This window comes from Brachyistius frenatus, unplaced genomic scaffold (genome assembly GCF_029030835.1).
Source record: "Brachyistius frenatus isolate BFR_SWC_R1_liver_20210118 unplaced genomic scaffold, ASM2903083v1 Contig_5, whole genome shotgun sequence".
Classification (NCBI taxonomy): Eukaryota; Metazoa; Chordata; class Actinopteri; family Embiotocidae; genus Brachyistius; species Brachyistius frenatus.
Window position 1 is genome coordinate 6,658,726 of NW_027210604.1, and position 25,245 is coordinate 6,683,970.

Consider the following 25,245-nt stretch of genomic DNA (forward strand, 5'->3'; position numbering starts at 1 on the left):
AGAAACAATAAATTATGCATCCCACCCCTTCATCTAGCCTTCTAGAGTATTTAAACATCTTGTGGTTATGTATTTCTACTCAGTGTGTGTTATCTGCCCCAGTAGCTAATGAAACTTCCCCCACAGAGTTGGCTCACTACCAGGTAAAAATGCCTGCAGTAAAAATCCCTTTCTATCAACCCTTCATTTTTTCTTTAGTTTCAAAGAATTCACCTCCATCTGCCATCGATTTAAGTCTCTCTGCACTCTTAACCAGGCTGCCATGGTGTACCACCTGCTGCATAGCAACAACCTCAGCACCGATTACAGCTCTGTGTCAGCCCCCGCCACAGGCGCGCTGAGCCGGGCGGGTCACACCGGGGTGGCCGTCGTCCTTGGGTTTATCCTGGTCCTGGGCTTCCTCGGTAACTCTCTGGTGCTCCTGGTGTTCTCACGCTTCCCCGGGCTGCGGACTCCTGTCAACCTGCTGCTCATCAACATCAGCGTCAGCGACATGCTCGTCTGCCTCTTTGGGACTCCCCTCAGCTTCTCAGCCAGTGTGCGTGGCAGGTGGCTGACTGGATCCTATGGGTGCCAGTGGTATGGTTTCTCCAACGCTCTTTTTGGTAAGTGATTTCAAGCATGCTAAAACACAAAATTAAAGTGGACCTATTTTACTCTTGAACACTGGAGGAAAGGATTTCCAAGAAGAAGATAGTTTCAAACATCATTGCATGATTACTCTTTATTATTTTTATGGAAAACAGGAGAAAAGTTGACGTGATGGAGTCAAAAGAAAAAAGGAAAGAGACAAGAGAGACACAAAGTAAGGACATCGTCAAGAAAAAGACAAAAGAAAGAAATCAAAGTACAATTAGGGTTGCCAGATTCAGAACTCTTTCTCCTTTCAGCTCTACAACAGTTGTAACAGAGTAACCTAACACAGCAACACAATAAACACAATATGTTGCACTAACTTAAATGAAAACAAATCCTGGCACATATATCAATGGTAGAGTGAGTATTCAGATCCTCAGATTGAATGTAAAAGTACTCAATGTGATACTAACTTGTGACTCTCATACTCTTATTTATTACTGATACATCCATGTAAAAACATGATGGATCTGGTTGATGGGGAGCTCACTGTGACTAATTTGTCTGCTCCTTATTTAAAATGGAGAAACAAGAGCCTTGAAATGTTAGGCTTGTTTTGCTCAGAAAATAATGTAAACAATGAGCAAATTAAGAGTTCCCAGTTGTTTTAATTCATTCATTAAATGTTCTTAATACTGAAAAAAAGAAATTATAATCTCAATACTCATACAGAAGCTTCAGCAAAATGAGTATCAAAATTAATAAGGAATATCAGTTAATTTTGGGGAAAATCTATTACTTTATATGCATGTGTATTATGTGCAGTATAGTATTACTTTATTTACATAACCTCAACCAGTTGCAGTGGTAATGCTTTTTCTATGCGACCCCGAGGAAGAGTCTTGTTGCACTGATACATTAATAGGTAACACAGATCCACAAAAGTAAACAGACTTGTAAACAATATTTAACATTACACCTAGTTGAGGTGGAACCTAACTACTTTAAATACTGTTGAGCATAAAAATGAATACTATTTCATGTTTTAGGTAGGATTTCTTAATGTAAAAGCAAATATTAGTGTTTTCTTGTCGTGGAGTAACAACACATGCCAAGCATTTTTTTTTATTGGTTTGGTTATTAAAAATGGACTAATAATGTGTCAACATGTTGTTTATGACTTGCCCAGTTTGACAACTGACTGCAGTCTCTCTCTGGCAGGTATTGTATCGCTGGTGTCTCTCTCTCTGCTGTCCCTCGAGCGATACTCTGCAGTGCTCTGCAGCACCCCGTCAGACTCCTCTCAGTACCGCAGGGCCAGGCTCGCTGTGGCAGCCTCCTGGCTCTACTCACTGGTCTGGACTCTGCCACCACTGCTGGGCTGGAGCAGGTCTGCACTGCCAAAGTATTAACCCATCTCTCAGTCGATCAATCACCCACTTCATCACTCGATCATCCCAATACTGGAAGTTTACAAAATATGAAATATCTGCGAATGACAATCAGATCTACCCCGGTGAATGTTTCACACTTATTGGCAAATGTTAACTTATTTGGGGAAAAAAATGTAGGCCTATTTAAAAATCTAAATATGTTTTCATAATAACGCATCACTTCGTAAAATATAAGGACAAACATAAGGGAAAAAAAACAAACATTTTTAAACCATTTTAGATAAATCAGGACACTGAAGTAGAACTTTATAACTCTAAATGTGAGGTCCATGAAATCCCAACATACCGTATGTCCCGTGTTGAGGAGCAGCTACGGGTTGGAGGGTCCCGGCACCACCTGCTCGGTCCAGTGGCACCAGCGCACGGCCACAGCTCGCTCCTACATCAGCTGTCTGTTCATCTTCTGCCTCCTCCTGCCGCTGCTGCTCATGTTTTTCTGCTACGGGAGGATCCTGCTGGCTGTGCGAGCACTGGCAAGACAGGTGAGCTCACAGTTTGACCTTTGACCTTTGTGTAATGTATGCCGTCGCGCTATACCCTGAAGAACTTCCTGCCACTCCCTGCATGTCCACCAGCGTGTTGTGTCTTCAGGTAGCCAGGATCGACCGCTCCTCAGCCGAGTGGAGGGAAGGCCATGTCCTTCTTATGGTGGTCGCCATGGTGACGGGCTACCTGTTGTGCTGGATGCCATACGGTGTTGTGGCCATGCTGGCCTCATTTGGACGGCCCGGCACAGTGTCGCCTGTCGCCACTTTAATCCCCTCCTTGTTGGCGAAGACCAGCACTGTTCTCAATCCTGTCATTTATGTGCTGCTCAACAACCAGGTAAAAACAGTTGCTCTAAAATCTCCACATAAGCACAATATTAACTACAAAAACATTATCCTAAAACTACAATTTGACACAATGTGCCTCTTTAAGACCAGAGCCACAACGTGGAGGGACTTATAGTTGATATTGTTATGTAGTGGAGGTAAATTTGAACAAATTATTGATTAATTAAATTATGTAGACAGAGATTATTTGTAACGAACATGGGGATTTTATTCCTTCTTCCTTTAATTAGTTTTTTTTTTTTTTAGCATCAAATCAAATCTGGGGGAGTAGGCTATGTGTGATTACACTAAAACTTTGCAAGGCCTCACCACTTAAAGGATATCTTCACACTCTTACTCTCCACTGCACTTTTATTTCACTGTCAGACTCACAATGGACAGAAAAAAAGGATTGAAATCAACATAGCAGAATAACAGCAGACATATCCCTGATGCCACACATTCTTGTCAAAATCCACCACCTCATACCCACAATGCATCTCAACTGCAACAGTTTGGTGCGAGGTTCAGGTGTGTTGTGCCTTTCATTACCCACTAGACTCAATTATATATGAAGAGTTGAATACAGAAGTCTGTGAGCTCACTGCTGCACACCCAGATATTTTAATTTGTTCAAAGCAATTAGCAGGAAGTCACGTATACTGCACATCCAACCGGCGACATTTTAAGTCAGTAAATTCTGCCATACGGATTGCTAGGTCCTGATTTTTGGCAAAAGAGCTCCAGTTAGTTAATTATTTTTCCAATCCAACAGTCAGGACAACACCAGACAGATGATGTGATTCAGAGGTCTGAAACGGAAGAATCACAAGTGTCAGGGAACCAGTAATAAAGTATTTCATTTATCAATAGAAAAAAAATGTTTACAAACTGATTCATCAGTTCAGAAATAAATTAAGGGAAAACTTGAAAGCATATAGCTACCATCTAGATCTAAATTACTTTGCACGGTTACCTGTGCACGGCTCAAAGTGTCACAGAACGGCTAACAACAGAGAATATAAGGAGGCTAAATTACCTGGCATATCGAATTGCTTATAGGAAAAATTAAAATGAATACAGGAAAGGGAATTGCCCTCTTAAATTCCTGATTAAAACTGATACTTAAGATTTTCCACCTGTAGGCTAAGTATTTCTGTGAAAGGGAGGTATTAAAATAGTTAACATACCAGAGCAGCTTTTAATATGTTTGTCTCTGCTACTCCATTTACACCTAGTAGTAACATGAGATTGTCTGGATAAATATATCTGGTATTAAAATAGTCCCGTTATAGGTTTTGCCCATATTGTTATCGGTAAACAGGAAGACTGAGTTGAAAAACCTTTCAACTTGTGGGACTGATGTTTTTCTTTAGCATGTGGTCACACTGTGCAGATTGTGTTTACACCTGCTTGAGATCAGATCTCGTACATTTATACACTGCATTACTAGGCTTTTTCTTTTATTCACTTGTTTACAGATCGCGTGATAATACCAGGTGGAGAAGGTGTCTGAATCACATTTATTTTGCTGCTTCCACCTCTTTTTCAGTTCTCCAGGTGTTTCCGCTACATGATCAGGTGCAGCTCAGAAGCTCCGCCCACCCCGGTCCACCTCGCGCTGCCCAGGAGCAGGGGGGCGTGGCCTCACGCTCCCAACGAGCCCTCAGAGGAGCAAAACAGTTCACCTGCCATGTTCACATCAGGGGACCAGCAAGTTCAGGGGCCTAGCCTGATGCTCGTGGCTCATTACGAAACATAGATGATTAATGTCATTAATACAATTTAAAAAAAAAAAGACATCATTTTACTTTCTGTTTCTGCAGAAACGTAATAGTTTTGTCTTGTTTGTAAATAGTCAGATGGTGTCGCACTGCAGCTCAGCTGACTGTCAAACTTGCATGCACAGTGTATGCAGTATAGTTTAATTTCTATCTGTCAGTAGCCCACTCCATCTCATGGTTTTATTTGTCACTTACATTAAAGACAAAGAAAAACACTTCCTGTAACGTTTGACATTATTACAACTGAACCGTGAAGACTGAAGTCCTCTGCTGATGCACAAACACAAGATTTTAGTCCTATCTCTGATGACCAAGTGGTGTTGTGTTGACTTGGCACCACTAGAGGACGCTGAAATCCTTAAACGGGTGAACAAAGTATGTACACTGCATTATAAGGTGACATTTAGGCTCTTTTCTTTTTTTTTTTTTTTTTATTACTGTTCAACAATATACAACGATTAAAAATCTTTTCAACTTTCAAATTCTTGAATGAATGATCAACACCAAAATAATTTATTAAGAAAATAAACATACGTCTTTAAAAATATACAGTCATTATGCTTCATGAACACTGACTGAACTCTCAGTCAGTGAGGGGTTTGTCTGAATACACATTCACATTGTGGTGAAGTCATAACATCATAAAGACATGTTAAAATACTTTCAGGTAGGACGTGAGTGGACGTGTCAAAATGCAGTGTAGGTTCATCATGGAGGAAATGATGGATGGTCAGAAGCAGCGAACTTCCCTGAGCAGGTAGTCCACGCAAAGACGCAAGAGCTGAGATTGAAACATCAACCCATTGAATGAGTCTGTATTTGAAACACTCCACCAGTTTACGGACATGAACACCGCGCACAAGTCTTACGAACAATTCAAAAATACACATGTAACACTAGAAACTTTCCCGTGAGGTGTAATTACTGCTGAACCGGAAGTCCGTGCTTCAGGTGCATACATACCGCCGAACAGCAGTCGAGTTTAACTGGGATGAGGAGTTTCTGCTGCTTTCAAACTCTGAGGATAGAAAAGATAAGAGTTCATCGATGTCAGGAGATGATCAAGATTATCAAATGTGCCACTTATAGTTTTACCCCTTCTATTTAAAAGGACTGAGGCAGAACCACTTTTGTCACTGTCAACGCTACAAAATAGTTTATTAGATATGTGTAAAGATAAACTCTAAGTGAATGTCTGTGGCTCTGAAATGAATAGTCGACTGATCAATAAGCTGTGTGACAGAAAACGTTATCCGTATCAGTGAATCTTTTGAGTCATCGATCAAGAAAAAAATGCCCAAAATTTATTGTGGTTCAAGCTTATTATCAAATGTGACATTTTGCTGCGTTTTTCTGTGCTGAAAGGTAAATTTAACATATTGTGGGTTTGGACTTTTAACTGTGTGTGTGTGTGTGTGGGGGGGGGGGGGCAATTTAAAAGCTGTTTATAGATTCAATTAGTAATAAATGAATTGAACAATGGTGGGGGCATATTTCCCTGACAACAATGATGAGCTGTGTTCGGTTTGTTAGCTTCACCTGTGAGTAGTTGAATGGAGACACCATGGGCTCTGGTCTTGTGTAGTCGGGAGGGTTGGCGTGGGGGTCGTAGCCCAGGCGGGCCAGCATGGGGGCGATTTCAGCCATGTCGCTGATCACATCGGCGGGAATGTTCCCCACCCACTTGGAGAGGGCCAGCGTGTTCACGGGCTTCATCACCTGGTCTGTGGAACGCTCAACCCTGTTCACAGACAGACACCAGCTCAGTTCATGCGTGCGTGTTCGACCTCATCAATACAAGTTTTAACATACTAAAGTTTACCGTGTCACGACCTGATGAAAAACAGGTTAAAACGGATCAATTCAGAAATCAACAACAATACAGTTGTTGAAGATGTCAAGATAAATAGCTGCTTTTACATTTTTTTTTTTTTTATCATGATCCAATAAAAAAAATACATACAATAATAGACCTTCTTTATGTATGTAGCCGCTTCCCAGAACAAAGTTGCAAAGGGTTTCGCACAGTGTTGCAAATGAGAACACATTTAAAGAAAAATAAAAGCAACAGAAGCGAACTAAAAAAAAAAAAATGTCAATAAAAAGTTTAAATAAACTGAAAGAACAACATACACATAAAAACAGTTTTAGAAACGTAGAGCAAAATTAAAACCATGTCAAGGGAAATCAGGGACACAATATAAGTAAATCTTAAGCTGAGATTTAAAAGACGCCTCTGACGTATACGTACAACAATATATAATCCCGTTTCAATTTCGCCGTTTTATAGCTTCCCTACATAATCTCCCTGAATAAACAAATGTGTGATTTTTGCGACACCCTGCATTTCTGAAGGGGTGAAAATACGTCTGCGTGACGAATGTTGCACCAACTGTTGCATAACTAATCAAAATAAGGGTGCTAATTCTCCCCGAATGCGGCCTAATTCCTTCCAATGAAAGCCAGGTTTGGGTTTAGCCGCATGCGGCAGACAGATTCCAACCAAATCCCCTGAGCTTCTTTCTGCCCGGCAAAGAGATGCTGTGCTTCAATCATGACAAACAAGTGGAGCAACAACAAATACAAAATTGACTGTGGGAAGGCCGTAAGCTTCACTTGACCTTGAAAGGTTTGGCTGCTTTAGATGAAAACTGTGGCGTCCTGGTGGCTCAATAACGACTAGTGTTGTGTTCGAATCTGCCGCACAACCTGTGCTGCATTTCAATTCAGTGAAGAAAAACACACGCGCGCGCGTGCGCACACACACACACACACACACACACACACACACACACACACACACACACACACACACACACACACACACACACACACCAGTATCACACATGTTGGGTTTGTACGTCGGGTTCAGGGACCTCCAAGACAAACATTTTTAAAGCTGTCTGTACACAAGCAATACATTTAAGTCTGAGCACGGCTTTGAGACATAATTTTGATCATAATCTTTGCAGATATAACCAACAGAACTAGTGAATAAATATCGTTTTCCTTTTTTTTTTTTTTTTTTTTTTACTTTTGTCATCAGGGCATTTTAGAGGCGGGTCCAAAATATTTTAGGTGGGTTGAGTTGCATTTTGGACACATTGCTAAATATTTTGTCTGGAACCAGCCCTGTTTTAGTTGGTGTACTTCTGAGTCTTCTTGAGGGTAATTGGCCAGTTGTACATCGTGTAGCTACGTCGTGCGTTCAGGCAGCTGGCAATTGGGAAAGTTCCCATTTGGGAATGTCCCATTTCTGAGTTGACAACGTTCGCAAACTAGCAACATGGCAGCCCCCAGAAAATCTGCTCAAATTCTGCTGCCACAACACAGAAAAGTCACAAACGACCTCGTCAGAGATCCTCATAAATCACCACAGAGAGGAGCGGGAGCTCCGCAGGTCAACATTTGTACAGTACATGTATAGTTTAACTTCGACGAACTGCAGTTTTTCACATTTAACCTGGTAGGCTAGGCTAACCTAGTCTGGCTCTACTCGAGTCTCTGAGCAGGTACATTTCATCCTCTCAACACAAAATCAAGCTGTTTGTAACATTTGTCACCATTTATCCCCATTTAATAAACCAAATGATCTTTTGATTAATGACGATAGTAACTGCCAGGTTAATCAAAAAGGCAAATATTTGACAGACAGAGAGAGAGAGAGAGAGATGCGTGATATATTGTGTTTGAAGTATTTAGTTGCAGCTCCACGGCTGTTGTTCTCAATAATTACCACGCTGTACTTTATTCACCAGATACTTTCACACTGTTGTGCACCTCGCTGTGTGCTGTTTTGGGGGGGAAATAGATCACAGAGAGAGACCCACACTGCCCGTCTTGAATTCCAGGGTGTATCAGTGCTGTTGTGATCTCTCTGCCCTTTGACCCCTCCAGTGGACAGGCCGGGTAAAATTAGAATTTATTTTTAAGATCGATCAATACGGTTTAGAATTACCCCGTGTCAACTTTCTGTCACCCACATACAGTACTGTCAGAACAAAAGACAAGATGGCACAGGGATAAGAAGAATATTAAGATAATACTGGCAACGTGAACATTTCATTTGATGGTAAGTACTTCCAATGTCGTGTTATATAAGATTTGATTTGAATCAAACAGTCATTAACAAGCAGCACAGGTGTAAGCAAAACCCTGGTTATTCTGACCAACAGCCCCTTGATGTGTTTCGTCAGCTGAGAGACAGAGAGGTGTGTGACCTGCGGAAATCCCAGCTGCCTTTTAGCAGCCTGAAAAAGTAACACCTTTGATACCGAGACGTAGTCGGGGCTCAGAGCCAGCAGGGAGGGAGTTCACAGGAGAAACAAACACACAGAAGAAGATCTGTCTAACTGTCTATCACGTACGTGCAACATTTACACCGACTGAGCCCCTAATAAACATGGCAGAACTGATCAACATATCCGGTAGACAGAAGGGCTGTTAGGGCACTTTATGATACTCGATAAAAAAAAATAAAGTTCGTCTTTGGTCTGCAATAATCATAAAGGAGGATGACTCCTAAAACAGAAACGAAACAGACACGCACAATGTTAACAATGTCATTTAAAATCGTGTTTAAAACCTCAACAGTGACGTCAAAGCACCTGACGTGTTTAGTGTCAATTGTGAACCAACCGCATATTCAGCAACTCTACTAAAGCACTAAAGTCTTTATGCAAAAAGATGAAACAATGTTTACAAACGGGTTAAGCAGGACGTCTCCACACCGTTGGCTCACCAAACCCACAATCTGAAGCTCACACCTACTTTAGCTGCACAAAGGTGAAAGAACTCGTCTTTCGAGCCCTCTTTTGTCATTTGGTGCCAAACTATTTTGAATGCATGAAACCCAGTGCAACATTATCAACATACTGCTGGAGAGACTGACTGAAAAAGTGTGCCATTATTACCACAGATATATATATTTTATACAATATTGCATCTGCACCCTCTCTATGGCAACTGTCTTTAGTTCGCCTTCCCGTGTGGTTGTTCAAAAGAACCTTAAACACGTTTGGTTTCCAAGCACATCTGACAAACTTGCTCTGGGAGACCAAAACTCCTTATGGGGGAGTATTCAGCCTATTTTGGCTAATTGTCCTGAATCGGGAGGATTTCACAGCTCGGGAACACTTGTAGTGAGTTTTTTTTTTCTTGACTGGTAAAAATTCACACTGAACCCTTGTGGCTGTCTTGTCATGAAGATAGGTTCAGTTTCGAGTGACGAGGGTTTGAAACTTGTGCTGCCGCGTCAATAAAAGCGAACGGGCTTTCGTTCTAAAATTTATTTGGAAAAACTTCAGATTTATTAACTTCAGATTTATCTTGACATCTTCACCATATGGCGAGATGCCGCTGGAGTTCAGAAGCGAGCTTTGAACACGCATTTCAAACACTTACTTCGACAGAGACACACCACCAGCCTTTCCAATCAGCTCTTCGTGGTGCAGCACCGATGGGTCCCACTGCAGCTCTAGGAAGTGGAGCAACTTCCTCATTTCCTCCTCCGAGTGGAGAACGAGCTGCTCGTAGCGGACGGGCAAACATCTGGTTTCCCCGGCCGCCTGGCACTGGCTGAACATGGTCTCCACTGCACTGCTCCACTTGGTCAGACAGTCCCTGTAGCTGGTGAGGTCGAAGCCAGAGATGGTCACCTGAAAAAGGAGGCGCGTTGAGAAGGTGAGCGCCGAAGATCAGTCGTGCCTGGAAACATAAATCCGTGAGGAAGTCTGTCTGCTTGCAGGCCTGACAAGGAAAGACACAAAGCTCACCTTGCGTGATATCATGGAGTGGACGGTTGCCCGACCATCTCGTAGCATGAGCACAAATTTAGCTTTTGGGAAGATGCGTGCCAAATAAGACAGAGATTTCAATGCGAATGGGTCCTTGTTGCAGAGGCGAGGTGCAGGCTCCCCGTGGCCGACTATCACCTGGAACGAACATAAAAACAGTGAATATTTCAACATGACACAGTTTAAAAGCAAAATATTACGTAATATGCGTCGAGATTAAATAATTAATTTATTGTCTCAGTCATTATTCAAGCAAAAATGTCCACATTTCCTGGATTCTCAAAAGTGACCAAATATTATTTGCTTGTTTAAATTTTATTCTTTTGTGGGTTTGCACGTAACTTCAAAACAGTCCTTTCAAACATTCAAAGATGTTTGCAGATGCAGAAGTGTGTTGCAGGCGCTCCAAAGCAGACGGAGCTGCTACACCGACCAGCTCACCTCTAACAGGAACGCCCGCACGGCCGAGTCCAACACCTGGTCAGTGACGCCGGCCTCGTCCAATCGTATTCTCTCTTTAACCGAGCGGCTCCAGGTGGCTCTCATGGCTAAGAGGCGGGGAATCACTCGGGTCTCCTCCCCACACCGCACCGCGTTGTGGGCATCCAGCATGACGCGCATTAGTGTGGTGCCGCTCCTGGGAAAGCCCCCGATGAAGATGATGGGTGTGTCTTCAGGGAAGTGTTCAGCCAGAGATAGGCTCTGATTGCCGGAACCCAGGTTGAGCTCCATCCACCGGTAGCGATGGCTTTTTGGAGGGCAGTCTATCCCGCTCATGCCCAAGTAGAGCAGTGAGGCGGAGCAGAGGAGCACGCAGCCCAGCAGCAGGTTCGATCTAGTGCTCCTCATGGTTGTCGGGCGTGCTTGGGAGTCAGGAGGACATAAAATAATATTCAGGGGCAGCGGAGGAGGCCGGCAGCAGGAACGTAGCCACCTCCTAAATTTCAGTTCAGGTCACTCAGACGCGGCCTCACCGTCAGGCAGATGAGGATGAGTGCGAGACAGACAGCTGGAAGAGATGCTGAGGAAGGCCTGATGAAGCGCAGGAGGGTTGAGTCTGGGGGGGGGTATTCAGGTGCGGACTGGGACGACTCCTCACTCCACTGCAGCTCCAAAGCCCCGTTGTCGGAGAGCAGCATCCAGTCCTGCTGCGCCCCATAGCCAGCCAGGTGTCTTATCCATGGGTCTTACCTAAAACACGGAGGACACGTCATACACCTCAGCAGCGCTTCTGTTTCTCCAAGATTGCAAATGGTACTGCATTATGAGAGGGATCTTTTCTCCAGCCTGATTTCGTAACTTCATGACGAACAAAAATCATAAATTATCATATTTGAAATGTCCAATAAATAACTCCCGACAGTAGCCACTGCCCTGAATGAGTGAGCTATTATCAGCAAGCAGGGTGCGATGGTGACCGTCATTTTCTTGCCAAGAGCACTTGCACGGGGCTGAAAGGGATCCAAGTTTTGTTCTCAAAGGAGGTATTTTGCATTTTTCCTCTGGGGAGCCACTGACTGTTAAACCATATCAAAGTTCACTGCGGCACGCAACGCAGACACACTCTCCGGCAATGTATCTGAAGCCACTAATTACAGCTCCCTCATGTTTTTATTCTCACTGACAGTTTTGGCCACACTGAAACGCAAAGCAATTTGTTAAAGCTCAGATTACTATTGACCAAGCAAGACATGCTGCAACTTCCTTATTTCTCTTCTGCAATGTGCAGTTTCCTCACCGTAAACCAGGGTCTAATTCCTCTTATGAGCACAGAAAGTACAAAACAAAAGCTTTTCAAAAGCATTAAATCAGCCAATTATTGACCTCAGTAACTAATGATTTCACTGCAGTGTTCCAATTACTTTAAAAGCCACATTTCAGAACTGAACCCAGCTATACTTCTTGCAGAGGCGCATCTGACATATGCCTCCCGTTCTTAAGGCGTTTTTCTTGTTGAGACTGGATGCGGAAGGAGCCTAACATCTGGATGCCACGTGGGGAGCACTGCCCTCCCTGGGTGGAAGAAGCCTGTCTAAAAATTCTCTCTGACGATCAAAGCAAATAGGAAAAACAGCTGGAAATGAGGACGTTGGGGCCTGGCTGGAATACCGAGGTGCTGCCCTAAGCCACACAGAGTCTACTTGTATCCACGAGCTTTATATATAATGCCCATGCATTTTGATGCAGAGATTAAGCCACTTGCAGATAAGTTCCCAGAGAATTAGGGCAGTGAAAGATGAGCCTTGCTGCTTTTTTTCTCAACAGATTTAACGGGCTGGATCACCCAAATTACAGGCATATATTATTTCACTTTAGGGCTGCAACAAACATTTTACTCCTTTCATTATCAATGAATTTGATAAATATTTTCTGAATGAATAATTTGCCCATCATCACAATTTCATAAAGCCCAATTGGGGTCTTGCAGTGCAGTCTTTAACTGCTTCTTTTGTCCAACCAAAACAAAGAAAGGAGCGAATTATGACAAGAAACCATTTGTCAAAACGGTTAAAGCAGTTTTCTTCTCATATAGACGCACAAGATGCCTTTTGTTTAGGTAATAATAACTACGTGATTAGGTTAAAGAAAAGATCGTGGTTTGGGTTCAAAAAAGTACTGACATCACATAAGTTACTCAAGAAATAAACATTGACTTTTGCTTCGTCATGGACTCGATCGCCTGTATCCGAGGTGAAAGTCCTTTGTCACATGACCTTCTTCGACCTGCCTCATCATGGTGCTTAAGACATAAGGCACGTTGAACATGTGTCTTTGATGCCAAAGGGCCCCTGGTGTGCATCTCTCTGCCTGGGAATGTGAAGAGGCTTGCAAGCCATGAAGATAGTTTTGGTTTTATTGGTCCAGGTGGATTTTCAGATATTTGTCTGACATTTTTTTACTTCATTCCAAAACAAGGAGGATGAACCGATCTCTTTATTTGTAGTAATCAAATTACAAAAAAATTACATTTAAAAAATCCAATGCACCTCTCGATGATTTCAGGTTAATCCACAGAAAAGGCAGTGAAAAGTTTTGACAGAGTCTTCTTTTTTTTTTTCTTTTTTAAAAGCAGTTCCAATGAAAACTGTTGAATGGTGGGACAGTGTTTTTAGAGAAAGATGTTGAATTTTTAATTTACTTTTTAACGTGGTGAGCTCTACAAACAAACAAACTTCAGCTCCATTCCACTCGAGTGGATGCGATAATCTCAGATACCGGCACACTTTGGCAAATAAAACCGTTCCGCGTGGCTCAACCCCATTAGAGGGAGGTGAATCAAAAAAAATGATCAACACAGTGTTTTCCTTAAATACCAGCAGCGGATACTACGACTCTGATAAATCTGGAAATTGACCTTGAGAAGGCCCACTGTGTTCACTGGTCAGAGATAAGCCAACAAACAAGTCTATAATAAGCAGAAGACAATGATCCATCATCACAGTCTTTCTGCAGACGATAGTTGAGGTGGCTGGCAAGAAAGCAAGCACGTTGACACCTTTGAGCAGAAGGTTGTCAGGAAACCCAAAACCAGTGTTACCTCCTCCAGACTCGTCTCAAGAGAAAACACTCACTTCCTGCTTGAAGTAGGGCTTTCGAGATCATTACAATTTTAGCAGAAGTACCTTGATTGTCATGCAGATTATTGCCATAAACCATGCAGTTGTCTTTTTGTTGTTAAATCGCCGAATCACCTCCCCCAAGTAACCGGGCTCTCCTTATTCATTTGGCTTAAAACCAAAACAAAGCAATAATACAGAATGATTGCAGTCAGCTCAGACAATTGCAATGAGGCGATTATGTAAGAAGTGTGTCAGGTTTAGGGAGGGGTTACGGAAGAAAATTGATAAAGCTTAGTATTGCAATATTATGCATGGATATATTGTATCAATACATGGATGGCAAGTATCAATATTTTATGATATAAAAAAATATCTAAGTAAATTTGTCAGGTGCATGCAACATATATGACGGTTATGTTTTTATGACAGTGTTGGTCAATCTGTTTGCTTGACAATCCATTTTGCTTCAATAAAAATTGATTGGATAAAACAGATATTTACAAAGTTTTCCTTTGGGGATCTAATTTGCATTTTTTTAAACTAATAAATCACGTATCTTTTTAAAATATATATATATATTTTTTTTTTAAAAGGTTTAAAAAAAAAGTCAGTATTCAGGATTTATAATATTGTATCATGGGACCTCTGTTTATTCTCACCCCAACTTCCTACCAAAGATAAAGCCTGACAGGGAGAACACCCTTTACATTTCCCCCCAAAATTTTCCACAGCCAACAGCCTGTCCATTTTCTGAGCCATTTATCTCTATGCTTCTTACTCAATCTCTCCGTGTACATGTATTTCTCTATGATCCGTTATCGCATTCTTTAGTCTGTGCTGCAATGATAGGTTTCCCTCGGTGGCAAAACAAAAAGTGAAATGTATTCAATATAAAGCTACAAGGAGCACTGACACTGACCTTCTGCTAAAGTGAAAAACATTTTCTCTGAACTCCAGATGGTGCATTACTGATTATTTTTATTCTCTGCATTTCATTGTTTTGTTTTTTTAGTTTTTCTTAATTTGTCAGGTCATATTGTATGAGCTCTTTTTGCGCCCTCTTTGCCAAAACTGTAAGCCTCTTTTTTTTTTCTTTTTTTTTTTTGCACGCGTGATGATCCAGTTGCTTATTGGTGGGCATATTATAAACGGGTAAAAGCTATCACCACTTTGTGTATGCATGTATAAATAGGATTATTGTATGGCTGCAGAGCGCAGGCCCAGCAGCAGCCACCAACATCTGGCCTGGTTGACGTCTGCAAAAATGCAGCCGAGGCAGGCGGCCACCAGGTGACTGACCGACCTGCTTAGCAGTCAAACACACCGTGACAGACCAGCGGCCACCTACGGCTCACCAGAACCGTCAGACAGCCTCTCTGCGCTATTTAACCATCTTTACCTGGTCTGACCAGACCTGTTTAGCTGTAATTCGGGTAGCGAACCGCGTTGTAAATTTCATATCCGTTAGAAATGGTGTTTACTCACCAGCGTCCGTGAAAACTGCCGAAATCCGAAGAAAAAAAAACCCCACATGAACCTTGATCCTCGAGGCTGAAACGAAAAGCTCCTCTTCCCTCACAAGACACGTCGGTGTTTTCTCTCGTCTATCGGCGGAGATCGCTGCCGTTATGTCTAGAGAATTTTTTTTCTAAAAAAAAACAACAACCCACATTATTACACAACCTCTCCGTGTTGACTCTCAGTTTAAGTTTGCGCCGTGAGAAGTCGGGTTGTTTCTATCCACCGCTGAGAGGGGAAAAAAAAAATATTAAAAAAAATCTGTGGACACGAGCGCAAGCAGGCAGAGAAAGCTGGCCGCTGATTGGTCGACAGCCCTTCTGAATTCTAAAACACATCTGCTTTGGCGATTCCCATTGGTGGAGGTGTTAAAGGGCAATTCCGCCGCAGTGACAAACCCATATGTTTGTTTTGTTTTTTCACTGCAGGCTAAAATTACTTTACCTCATCGATTGGTATGCTCTCAGTAAAAGCCCACCGGGGAAATTTAATCACAGGTTGGGATTTAGTGGAGGTTAAAGCCGCCTCATTTAATTTACCCATCTTTTCATTGTCAACAGATTTTGGTTACTCTTTCAGAGCTTCATGAGGCCTCAGTGGAGTACCAAGTGAGACCAAATTACATAAGTAAGCCTGTCAAATTGCAGTAAATAAAACAGAATAATAACCACTGAAGTTCATGGATAGGTAATGGGACACATAAATAATAAGTGTACTGATGTGATGAAGTAATTTTTAAGAAAATAAATTTGTGGCTTTTCCTTGATTTTGCCTGACAGTCACAAACATTTTGTCCACAAAATCGTTTATCTACATAATAACAATATGGCGTTTTTTGTAATTGTACATTTTCTATTGCTGAATGCACTGTGATTGAATGTGAAAGGTATTAACTTAGTGAGGATCTCAGGGCAAAAATGAGCTGCAACGCATCTATTAACCTTGTCCCTATCAGTGTCTCTGCAGTGTGAACGGTTTGTCTATGCTGCAATGCTATCTGTCCTCATATTTCCTTTGGGCTAAAACATAGCATTATAGGATTTTGCAATATTTAAGCACAAAACTTGAGAGGTGCGTCCCTCCTGTGTTCACTTCCAAGCACAAGAGATGGCCGTAGGTCAGTCTGGGCTCTTTGAGTTTGTTCACGTTGCTTTGGCAAGGTTCTAAGTACGCACAGGAAACTGCTGTGATACGCTAACAGGAAGCCCAAAGCACAAAGGCTCACAAGTGTAACCAACACATCCTTCCTCTGCTATGACACAACACCACAAGAACACAAGCTGATCCGAAGCCTGTGATTGTGACATCTGCAGTTTATATCCTGTGTGGTTACAGAAACGTATCTCTGGGAAAATTACGTTTCCTACAGTAATGGCTACAATGATATATCAGAATCTTAAACTAATTGCGGCCACTCACGATTGCAATTAGGGATCTAAAACAACCTAAAAACGACTACATTTACAGTATATAGTATGAACAAAGTGTTGTGTTTATGGCTTTTCTACCTTTGTGTTGCGTTCACTGACCTACTGGAAAATGCAGAGAAAGGATGCACTAAAGATGTTTTTGGTTTTCTCACAAATTTAATTTAGCACATGAATATTCAAAGAAGCTCTGACAGCTTTTCTAAAAACAGATGATGGTGTGTTAACTTCCCCTTTTTCTTGATCAAATTATTCAAAGAGACAGAAAGCTGCAGAAACATTTCAGTTGTTAGGGCTTCTTTTTGTTATAGCAGGAAAAGATCACCATGAATAAGAGGCAATGATCACCTCTTGGTTCCTGCCATCTAGCCTCTTTGTTATTACATAACCACTCTAATAATACCAATGCGAGTTTAATTGCACCACTGACTAATATTACAGCTTAATCCTTCTTTCTATACAGCATGGTGGAAACTGAGAACCAACTTTGAGTCAGAAACCAACAATATACCAGATTATTAGGTGACTGTCTCTGCATAAGCATAATCTGATGCGAAACACAAATTAGACGAGTCAGATGCAAAACAACTGCGATACAACTGTCCAAAACCCTGCACTTATGAAAGTGTGTGTGTTTGATTTGAATCTAGCCACATGTATACACATAAACCAAAAGCAATCTGTTCATCTTTCACTATTTATTTGACGTGTGGCTTTGGTTTGAACCATTTATTGAGAGGTATCGTATGTAATAAATTCCTTTCAGCCGCGGTCAGACTGCCAATGTGCATCCCGTCTGTCAGCAGGTTGTTCATTTCAAACAGTGATGCAGAGAGCCGCAGGTAAAAGCGTCCGGTCCAGTGCTACAATGGTTTTAGTCTTATCTCTAGCTCTCCACGTCCCGTCACTGTATCACGACTGTTCACCTCCTTCGTCCATCTCTGCGTCTGCTGGAGCTGCGTTTTCTTGCTCCGGGTCACCGGGGAGGACGTCTGCCACTGTGTGGATGAGCTCCTCAATCTGCTCCTCTGATAACCGCTCCTCACTCTCTTCCACCATCTGAACACAAAAACTAAATTAGGCTATTTATACTAATGTCTGTTGGTAAAAACAGCAACACTAGAGATTCCTAAACAGTAACTGATTGTCTTTTTCTTCTTCTTTTGTTTAAGTCATTTTCTGAAGAAACTTCTGTGACTTATTTTAATGTGGCATGTTCAGCACTTTGATTCTGTACATTAGACAGCTTAAAAACCCAAACTCCATTTAATAACTATGCCGGAGTTTTCAATCATATCACATGATTTTCCACATGAGCATGTTTTGCTTTTCACAAGAACATTTTGGATGTTGGCAGATTTAGATGAAAGAAAAAAGAGAAAGTAAAAAAAAAAACCTGGATCCAGATTCATGTAAAATGGCAGAAGATCCCTGTTGTTTTACAACTCGGTCGGTCACCTTTTAGCAATGGAAATATGCTTTGAGTCAAAGTCCAGACTGCTGCGGGGACATTTCAATTTTCGACTACAATCTACTGATGGTCCTGGTGATGGACTGGATGTCTGAAAACCACCAATTGCTATGTGGCTTTCATGTACGAGCAGTGCATGTTATTTACAGCTGTGAGCTGCAACTCCATGAACTCATCAGTGACACAGATTCTGACATTTCCCAGGTCCCACCACTGAGCAGCTTTGACATTGATCTCTTCTTTTTGCTAATGGAATCAATGGAGCTATGTACATTTCAAAAATGTCTCCACACACTCGGTATTTGGAACGTTACGAAACATTTAGTAGGTCAAAGATTAAATTTGGACTGTGACATGTAGCTAAATAGATTTGTCACAGGGAAAGGTTGGAATTGTTCTATATTTTTCTTATGGTTAAGAAATCCCATTAAAAAAAAAGGTTTCCGAGTGCTTCTATTTCCTGTCTGTGGCACCTCAAACCCATAAAAAGGGTCAAAAACATCTCTTTTTTTAAAATTTAAGCAATTTACGACTGCTGTGCTTTTACGTATTTAGTATCACTGAAAAAGGAGTCAGTACTGCATTTGTGGGGACTATTTTCAGCTACATTAAGAGTATTTCCTGCAGCAGCAAATGTAGGCATTAATGGAATAGACTTGCAATGAACTGCAGCGTCCATGTTCATCGTAATGACATGTGACACAGTTCATTGCTGGTTTTGTGTTCTTCATGGGAATTGTTGGCAATAATAAAAGAAATTGAATATCAAAAGACCTACTTTTTAAGTGAGTCTTAATGTTTGGAGCCATTGTGTTACACAATGTACACTGTTAATAAATGAGAAATATAGATAGGTAAGGTGACATGTGATACAAGTAACTGATTACACGATTGAACAGGACTCACCAGCTGAATTTCCACTGCAGTCTGTGGTCGGTGGTTCAGTAGCTGCAGTTTTTCTGCCCTGATGGGGGAAAAATATCAACATGTACGTGAGCATCTAATGCAGTCTATAAATTCCAAATGAAAACATAAAAAGTAACATCTACATCTTGGTCAGATCTTACTGACTTTGTGAGTTTGTGAGGCATCATGGTGGTGAGGAACTCTTTGACGATCTCAGGGCTCTGTCTGCTGCACGGCATCTTCGACAGGTACTTCAGTGTCTGAGTGGAAGCGCAGACCAAAGATTTTGTAAAAGTGTATGTGCATCACAGCAGATACAGGGAGCAAGTTGAAGTCAGTGAAAAGGGGAGAAGGACGTGTTCTGACCTCATACATGATGGTGTTGAGGTTTTGCTGTCCGGCGCTGTGTTTGTTTTTCCCGCTGTCTTTCCTCTGTTCCTTCAAGTCTGTGAGGAGTTTGAACACCTGAGAAACACAGAGAAACAAATCTGTCATCTGTCTGACAAAGTAATATCTTGAACAGCAAAAAGATTTGATATAAAAGTGTGACAGAACATTTGACCTTACCTCATAATTACTGAGCATCGCAGCATTAGCATTTTTTCTGAGAAGAAAGTAAATAATATTTTACTTTAGTTCAGTTTTGACCTTTTTACTGTACATGAAAATAAATCATCTAAAATTCAAGGCCATGTTACGAGCTGACTATCTCACAGTCTTTATTTAGTGAGCAGCATTAACACACCTGAACCACCTCCAGTCACTAAATGAAGACTGAGATATGTCTGAAAGCTCTAAAAGAAGGATGGTGGACCTTCCAGATTAGACTACACACAATATGTGTGAATGATGTCAGGAAGTTATTACGCAGCTGAGCACACAATGCAAAATAAAGAAGGCTGGCTGCACCACGAAATAGATTTATTTAAAAATGTAGTGAATCACAAAATTGGACATACCCATATTTTCAGGGCCATCTACTTTGTACGGTACATTTGCAAATAATATCAAAATAATTTACTGTAGGAAAGCACTTATTAATTTTCATTATCAATTTTCATTTTATTGTTTTATATTACTATTTTTTTTTAATTACCAGCACAAAAACATAAAACAAGAAAGACCTGTAACTCAAAACGTAAGAAACTGGTACCAAAATGATTTTTCAAAAATAATTGATCAACGATCCAAAATCAAGATATTGTGTCATGACTGACTAATTAATCAGCTAATTGTGAAAACGCTCCTGATTTATTTTAATGTGGTCTCATTTTAAAGCTGACAACTCTGTCTTTCAAGTGAAGTAAAAGTGCACAAAGCGGAACTTAAATTCACGAACATGGTGGCACAGTGTCGTATTGACAGTGTTAGAAAATGACCAAATAAAAACATCACCTCCTCTGGTGGTTTAACTGCATTATTTGCATTTAAAAGTGATGCTTCCTGCCTGATCAAATTGTAAACAAACTGCAATTTGGGAGTTTTACATCATAAAGAATTGAAATTGTGTGTAAAACCAGGTTACACTCCGTTACGCACAGGTCGATCAACAAATTAACCAGAAACTAAGACAACAACGTGGCTGTTCCGTCTTTAACCACAATGTCTAGCTGCAGTTTAAATAAACAACATACAGCTGCCGATAAACAAATTCACTGGACAAATATCATATATTTAAAAAATACATTAAAAAAAACTTACACTTCCATTTTGCCAGGCACTTTGGTCCGTCGCAAAATTGTCCGTGTAGAAATGATAGACCGCGTCAAATGTTCCGCTGACACAAATCTCGGGTCGAGGAGCTCCTATTGAGTTTGTTTCATAAATGTTGTGTTCCCGGTCCAAAATGACCCCCCTCTATAGTTGATTAATGATCCATAATGATAAATATATCTTTTATTTTAACCTTAAAACTGTTATTTTAAGCACAGATCCTTTAAATTGGTGGTTTAAAATGTTTAGGTGACCCATTTATTTCAAGATGCCTCTGTCCAAATGGAATTTTGCTGTAAAAAGTCCTTGTTTTTATCAGCAATTATTTCTGTATGGCCCTCAAACCCTCAACTGCAATTTTAGAGAACAATTTAACATTACAGATTTGCTCCTGCATTGCATAGCAGCTTAAAAATAACAATACAAAATGTTTTTTTTCATTATCAGGCGTAACTGTATTCATATGTGCAGAATATCAGTGTCAATTCAAAGTGCCACATCCTCTGTTAGATAAACTCAAACTTTAACCCTTAACCTGTCATACATTTGAAAGAGAATATATAAAAGTCAGACAAACTTAATCCAAATATGAAAAAGATCCATTTTATTGAATAGATTGATCATCATCTTTTTACAACTGATTACTTTTTTTTTTTTAAATCATAGCACGATATAAAATCCATTTGAAATTGTAAAACCAACATTTCCAAAACATTGATCAACACATTGGATACATGACAAAATATTACAATATTTAATATTAAACCAAAAATGCTCTTAAACGTAAAAAAAAAAAAAAAAAGACATGATATAAAAATCTCAAAGGTAAAAATTTTAATTTAAAAAAAAAAAAAAACTTCTTTTTTTTTTTAAACATAATCATTTCTGAAGAGGTTTCCTTAAATCTGGTTACCAATACATGTATTTAAGCAGTGACTATTTGAGATATATCCTCAAATCTAACAGGAAAATGGTGAAAAGTGTGGTTATATATTCGGAAGATAGAACACATGTATTACTTATGAGCAGCTGCAGAATATGCAGTACATGAACAAACACTGTGAAAAATACATTTTCTACAAAAGCAACCATTAACATTATAAAAAAGAAAACCATGAATCCCAAAACTGATTCTTTACATAAAACAATAAATGCACAAAGTTTTGTATCGGATAACTATCATCACTCAAATCCTTGCGTGTTTTAACGTCAGAGGGGTCCTGATGTGAACACAGACAACAACCTTTGTGTTTGTCAGCAGTTCGCTTTGTAACGATCTGTTCACACTCAGTCAATTTCCATCGGGACAGGTTCTTTTTTCACAGAGACAAGTTCAGAGGTCGTGTTCGAAATCTCGTTGTCATTGACCGATGACCTTTTAAGCACTATATCACTGTCCCTACGGTTATGTTTTTCAGCGTAAGTGCACTTGTGATACTCATCCATCACATCAGTCCTTTTTGTCTCAGCAATCTGACTAAAGATGCGTTCAAGAATAGCAGACAAAGGATGGCCATACTCAATGACACTGCGGGTTTTGTCCTCATAGAGATATCCCCCAGTATGCATTGCAACGACATTGCAGTGCATATCAAAAACAGGAGAGCCAGATGAGCCTTCATAAAAGCATGACTTGTAAGTTAAAACATTTACGTTTTGTTTAACAGAGATTGCCACACCATCAAAGAACTTCGAAGTAATTAACTGAATGTTCTCTTGATTTTCATTGTAATGTCTCTCTACAACCTGGAGGCGGTTTTCAGAAGCGACAATAAGACATGGATCTGTTTTTTTCACACCATCACCCGGATGCCCAATAATGCAAATTCCACCATTTTGTGGAAGTAATCCAAAGTAGGTTAACAGACCAGCAGGCAACGTTTGATTAGCACTGATCTTTAACAAAGCCCAGTCACGGCCTGACACATCGGGAACGTATTCATAACCAACAACCTCTTCCACTTCTATTTCCTCTCCCTCTGTCTTCTCAAGACATTCGAAAGAGAAATGGACAGTGACCTTCGCACCAAGCTGCCTCCTACTCTCGTAAACGGATCTAATCACATGAGCATTTGTGAGGACAAAACTGCCAAAAAAGAGAAAGCCACTTCCAGCTGCGCTCCCATTTATTCTCACTTGACAAACAGAATTACTAAGATCCATCAGTTTCTTCGTCATTTTCACTTCTCTGCATAGCTGAGCATTCTGTCCGAACTCCTTACGGAAGAGATTTTGGATACGTGAAAGCTTAGGTTGAGTTTTTACGCGTTTCACCTCAGCTGAAAACTGTGAACATAAGCGATCACGCATCTTTTTGGAGTCAGGTATTTCACGTACTGGTTTTTCTGGTTCTTCATTGCCACTAAGCTTTGATTCCATTTTTTTTTTGTCATTGTCGGATTCAGTTGTAGTAGACTGCTGTGAAGGCTCTTGGTTTCCACCAGAATCACTGTTCTGAGATCCACTTGGCGTCGTGAAAGCATCATCAAGACTTTCAGGCTGACTTTCTGGTGCACTTGAGTTATTGCGCAGAATGATCTGGAATGTTTTACCATTAAGATCATCCACGAGATTGTCCTTGTCTGTGTTTACGTGAGAACTTTGGTCACAGAGCGCACAGTTCTTTTTGAATATTTTAGTGTGAAAACGACCATCACGTTTTAGAGCTTGTTTCAATTTTTCCCCTTTGTATGCATAAACAGAAATACCCTGAGTTACTAATTTTAGTGCTGGATTTTGCAGGATTTTGACTATATTTTTACCTCCATTTGTCAACACATGAAACATCACATGCTTGCTAGATGGTCCTTTCCTGTGAGAGCCACTAGCTGTTTTTTTCGGCTGAGCCACAGCTTTCACAAACTTCACAGTCAGATGTTCATTTCCAATTAAACTGCATGGGAAGTGTGAACTGATAGCGTTCCCTTTTCTTATTAAAACAAGCTCTTTGTCTTTTTTACCTTCTGCAATTTTTCTAAAGTTTGCATTTCTCTTCAGCACGTCTTCAACAGTTCCTGCTTTATTGCAGGTACTAGAAGTGGGTTTCATGGAAGCCCAGGACCACTGGAAAGAATGGGCTGGATGTGGCTTCGTTTCCTAAGAACAAGAAACAGCTGTCAGATCATCTCAAACACATAGCCCAAGCATACTAAATATATGTGCTCTTAAAACACAAGTATCAATCTATCTATTCATCCATTATCAAAAAACAGCAGCAGCTGTGACTTAAATTAAAACGTCAACAAAGATGACAAACCTGTGCCAAACTTTTCGAACTATGTGGTGGACTGTTCTCCTTATTCTCACCGTCCGTTTTTTTCTGAGGGTAACAGACAGAAATTATATTAATAGTTAATAAGCAAGTGATTACAGATTGTATGCTTCAGACTTTAGAAATCATATTTTCATTCCGGGAGAAACTCCGTACCTCATCACAGTTGTCCACTGCTGCATCGTTTTTTGTCGTCATCTTCGTGTCGTTTCGAGCTGAATTTGAGGAATTCTTAAAATGTGATTTGATGTTGTATGGTACCTACAGGAAAGAACACATCTTTAAATTATAGTCACAAGAATTGCATAGTGCCAAATTAAACCCCCTTTAACCATTTGCATGATTAAAACATAATTAAAATGTTTTCACTAAATATAGCCTGTATTTACCCAACAACATGCCAACTGTTAACAGCCTGTCCCTTTGGGAAAAGCATTTTTGTAACTTTAATTTTGAGGTTTGACATAGAAAAACATCCCTCTCTGACTTTTGAATAATGCAGACTCGTATTACTTGTTGCTGAATTGTTTCTATATATGTGATGCACGATGACACACACACACAGCGTGCAGGTTATTTACAGTCGGAGGAGAGAAGCAACATTCATTAACTATAGCCGAGGAGGCCCGTACCGATGCTCGAGATTCAACTGCGAAATAATGGGAGAAATGCTGTTTGGTTGTAATTTTCAACGTATATAATTGTACTGAACGGTATAAGTAAAGAAACACGTTGATCATATCCTGTTTTCAAGTTAGTCTAAAAAAAATAAATAAAACAGCTACTCACTGTAACTCGATGTCCGCTGCTGACACTCTTCTGGAAATGTCTTCCTTCTTGTTGGCGCCTAAACATCATGTCCTCAACACTATTTACTTCAAAATCGCGCCAACTTGTAGGATGACGAAGATGACGCCATTTAAAAAAAAAAAAAAAAAAAAATCCAATTCTGCCA

At 40.5% G+C, this 25,245-nt stretch overlaps 4 protein-coding genes across 5 annotated transcripts; 1 reads left to right on the forward strand and 3 right to left on the reverse strand.

The window, feature by feature from the left end:
- The first annotated feature begins 262 nt into the window (after nt 1-262).
- On the forward strand, nt 263-4,607 carry LOC138633217 (pinopsin-like). The gene is made up of 5 exons (XM_069719338.1): nt 263-605; nt 1,798-1,966; nt 2,341-2,512; nt 2,622-2,855; nt 4,398-4,607. Exons 1-5 carry the CDS (start codon nt 263-265, stop codon nt 4,605-4,607), a joined length of 1,128 nt encoding a protein of 375 aa, XP_069575439.1.
- On the reverse strand, nt 3,200-15,752 carry LOC138633226 (protein-tyrosine sulfotransferase 1-like). The gene is made up of 6 exons (XM_069719345.1): nt 15,470-15,752; nt 10,866-11,615; nt 10,404-10,562; nt 10,033-10,286; nt 6,169-6,370; nt 3,200-5,647 (listed from the first exon to the last, which is right to left on the reverse strand). Exons 2-6 carry the CDS (start codon nt 11,271-11,273, stop codon nt 5,612-5,614), a joined length of 1,059 nt encoding a protein of 352 aa, XP_069575446.1. The 5' UTR covers nt 11,274-11,615; nt 15,470-15,752; the 3' UTR covers nt 3,200-5,611.
- A 1,860-nt stretch (nt 15,753-17,612) lies between these two features.
- On the reverse strand, nt 17,613-21,041 carry crcp (calcitonin gene-related peptide-receptor component protein). Its single transcript, XM_069719056.1, has 6 exons — nt 21,008-21,041; nt 19,874-19,910; nt 19,673-19,771; nt 19,472-19,566; nt 19,307-19,364; nt 17,613-17,988 (listed from the first exon to the last, which is right to left on the reverse strand). Exons 1-6 carry the CDS (start codon nt 21,013-21,015, stop codon nt 17,842-17,844), a joined length of 444 nt encoding a protein of 147 aa, XP_069575157.1. The 5' UTR covers nt 21,016-21,041; the 3' UTR covers nt 17,613-17,841.
- A 629-nt stretch (nt 21,042-21,670) lies between these two features.
- LOC138633065 (serine protease FAM111A-like) lies at nt 21,671-25,204 on the reverse strand. 2 transcript variants are annotated; one of them, XM_069719079.1, is made up of 5 exons: nt 25,080-25,204; nt 24,872-24,939; nt 24,447-24,551; nt 24,276-24,338; nt 21,671-24,115 (listed from the first exon to the last, which is right to left on the reverse strand). In XM_069719079.1, the coding sequence occupies exons 3-5, from the start codon at nt 24,486-24,488 to the stop codon at nt 22,307-22,309; spliced, it is 1,914 nt and encodes a 637-aa protein (XP_069575180.1). In that variant the 5' UTR covers nt 24,489-24,551; nt 24,872-24,939; nt 25,080-25,204; the 3' UTR covers nt 21,671-22,306. The 2 variants fall into 2 exon arrangements, with proteins under 2 accessions (XP_069575180.1, XP_069575170.1); XM_069719069.1 differs by having other exon boundaries at nt 24,872-25,204.
- Nucleotides 25,205-25,245: the final 41 nt, after the last annotated feature.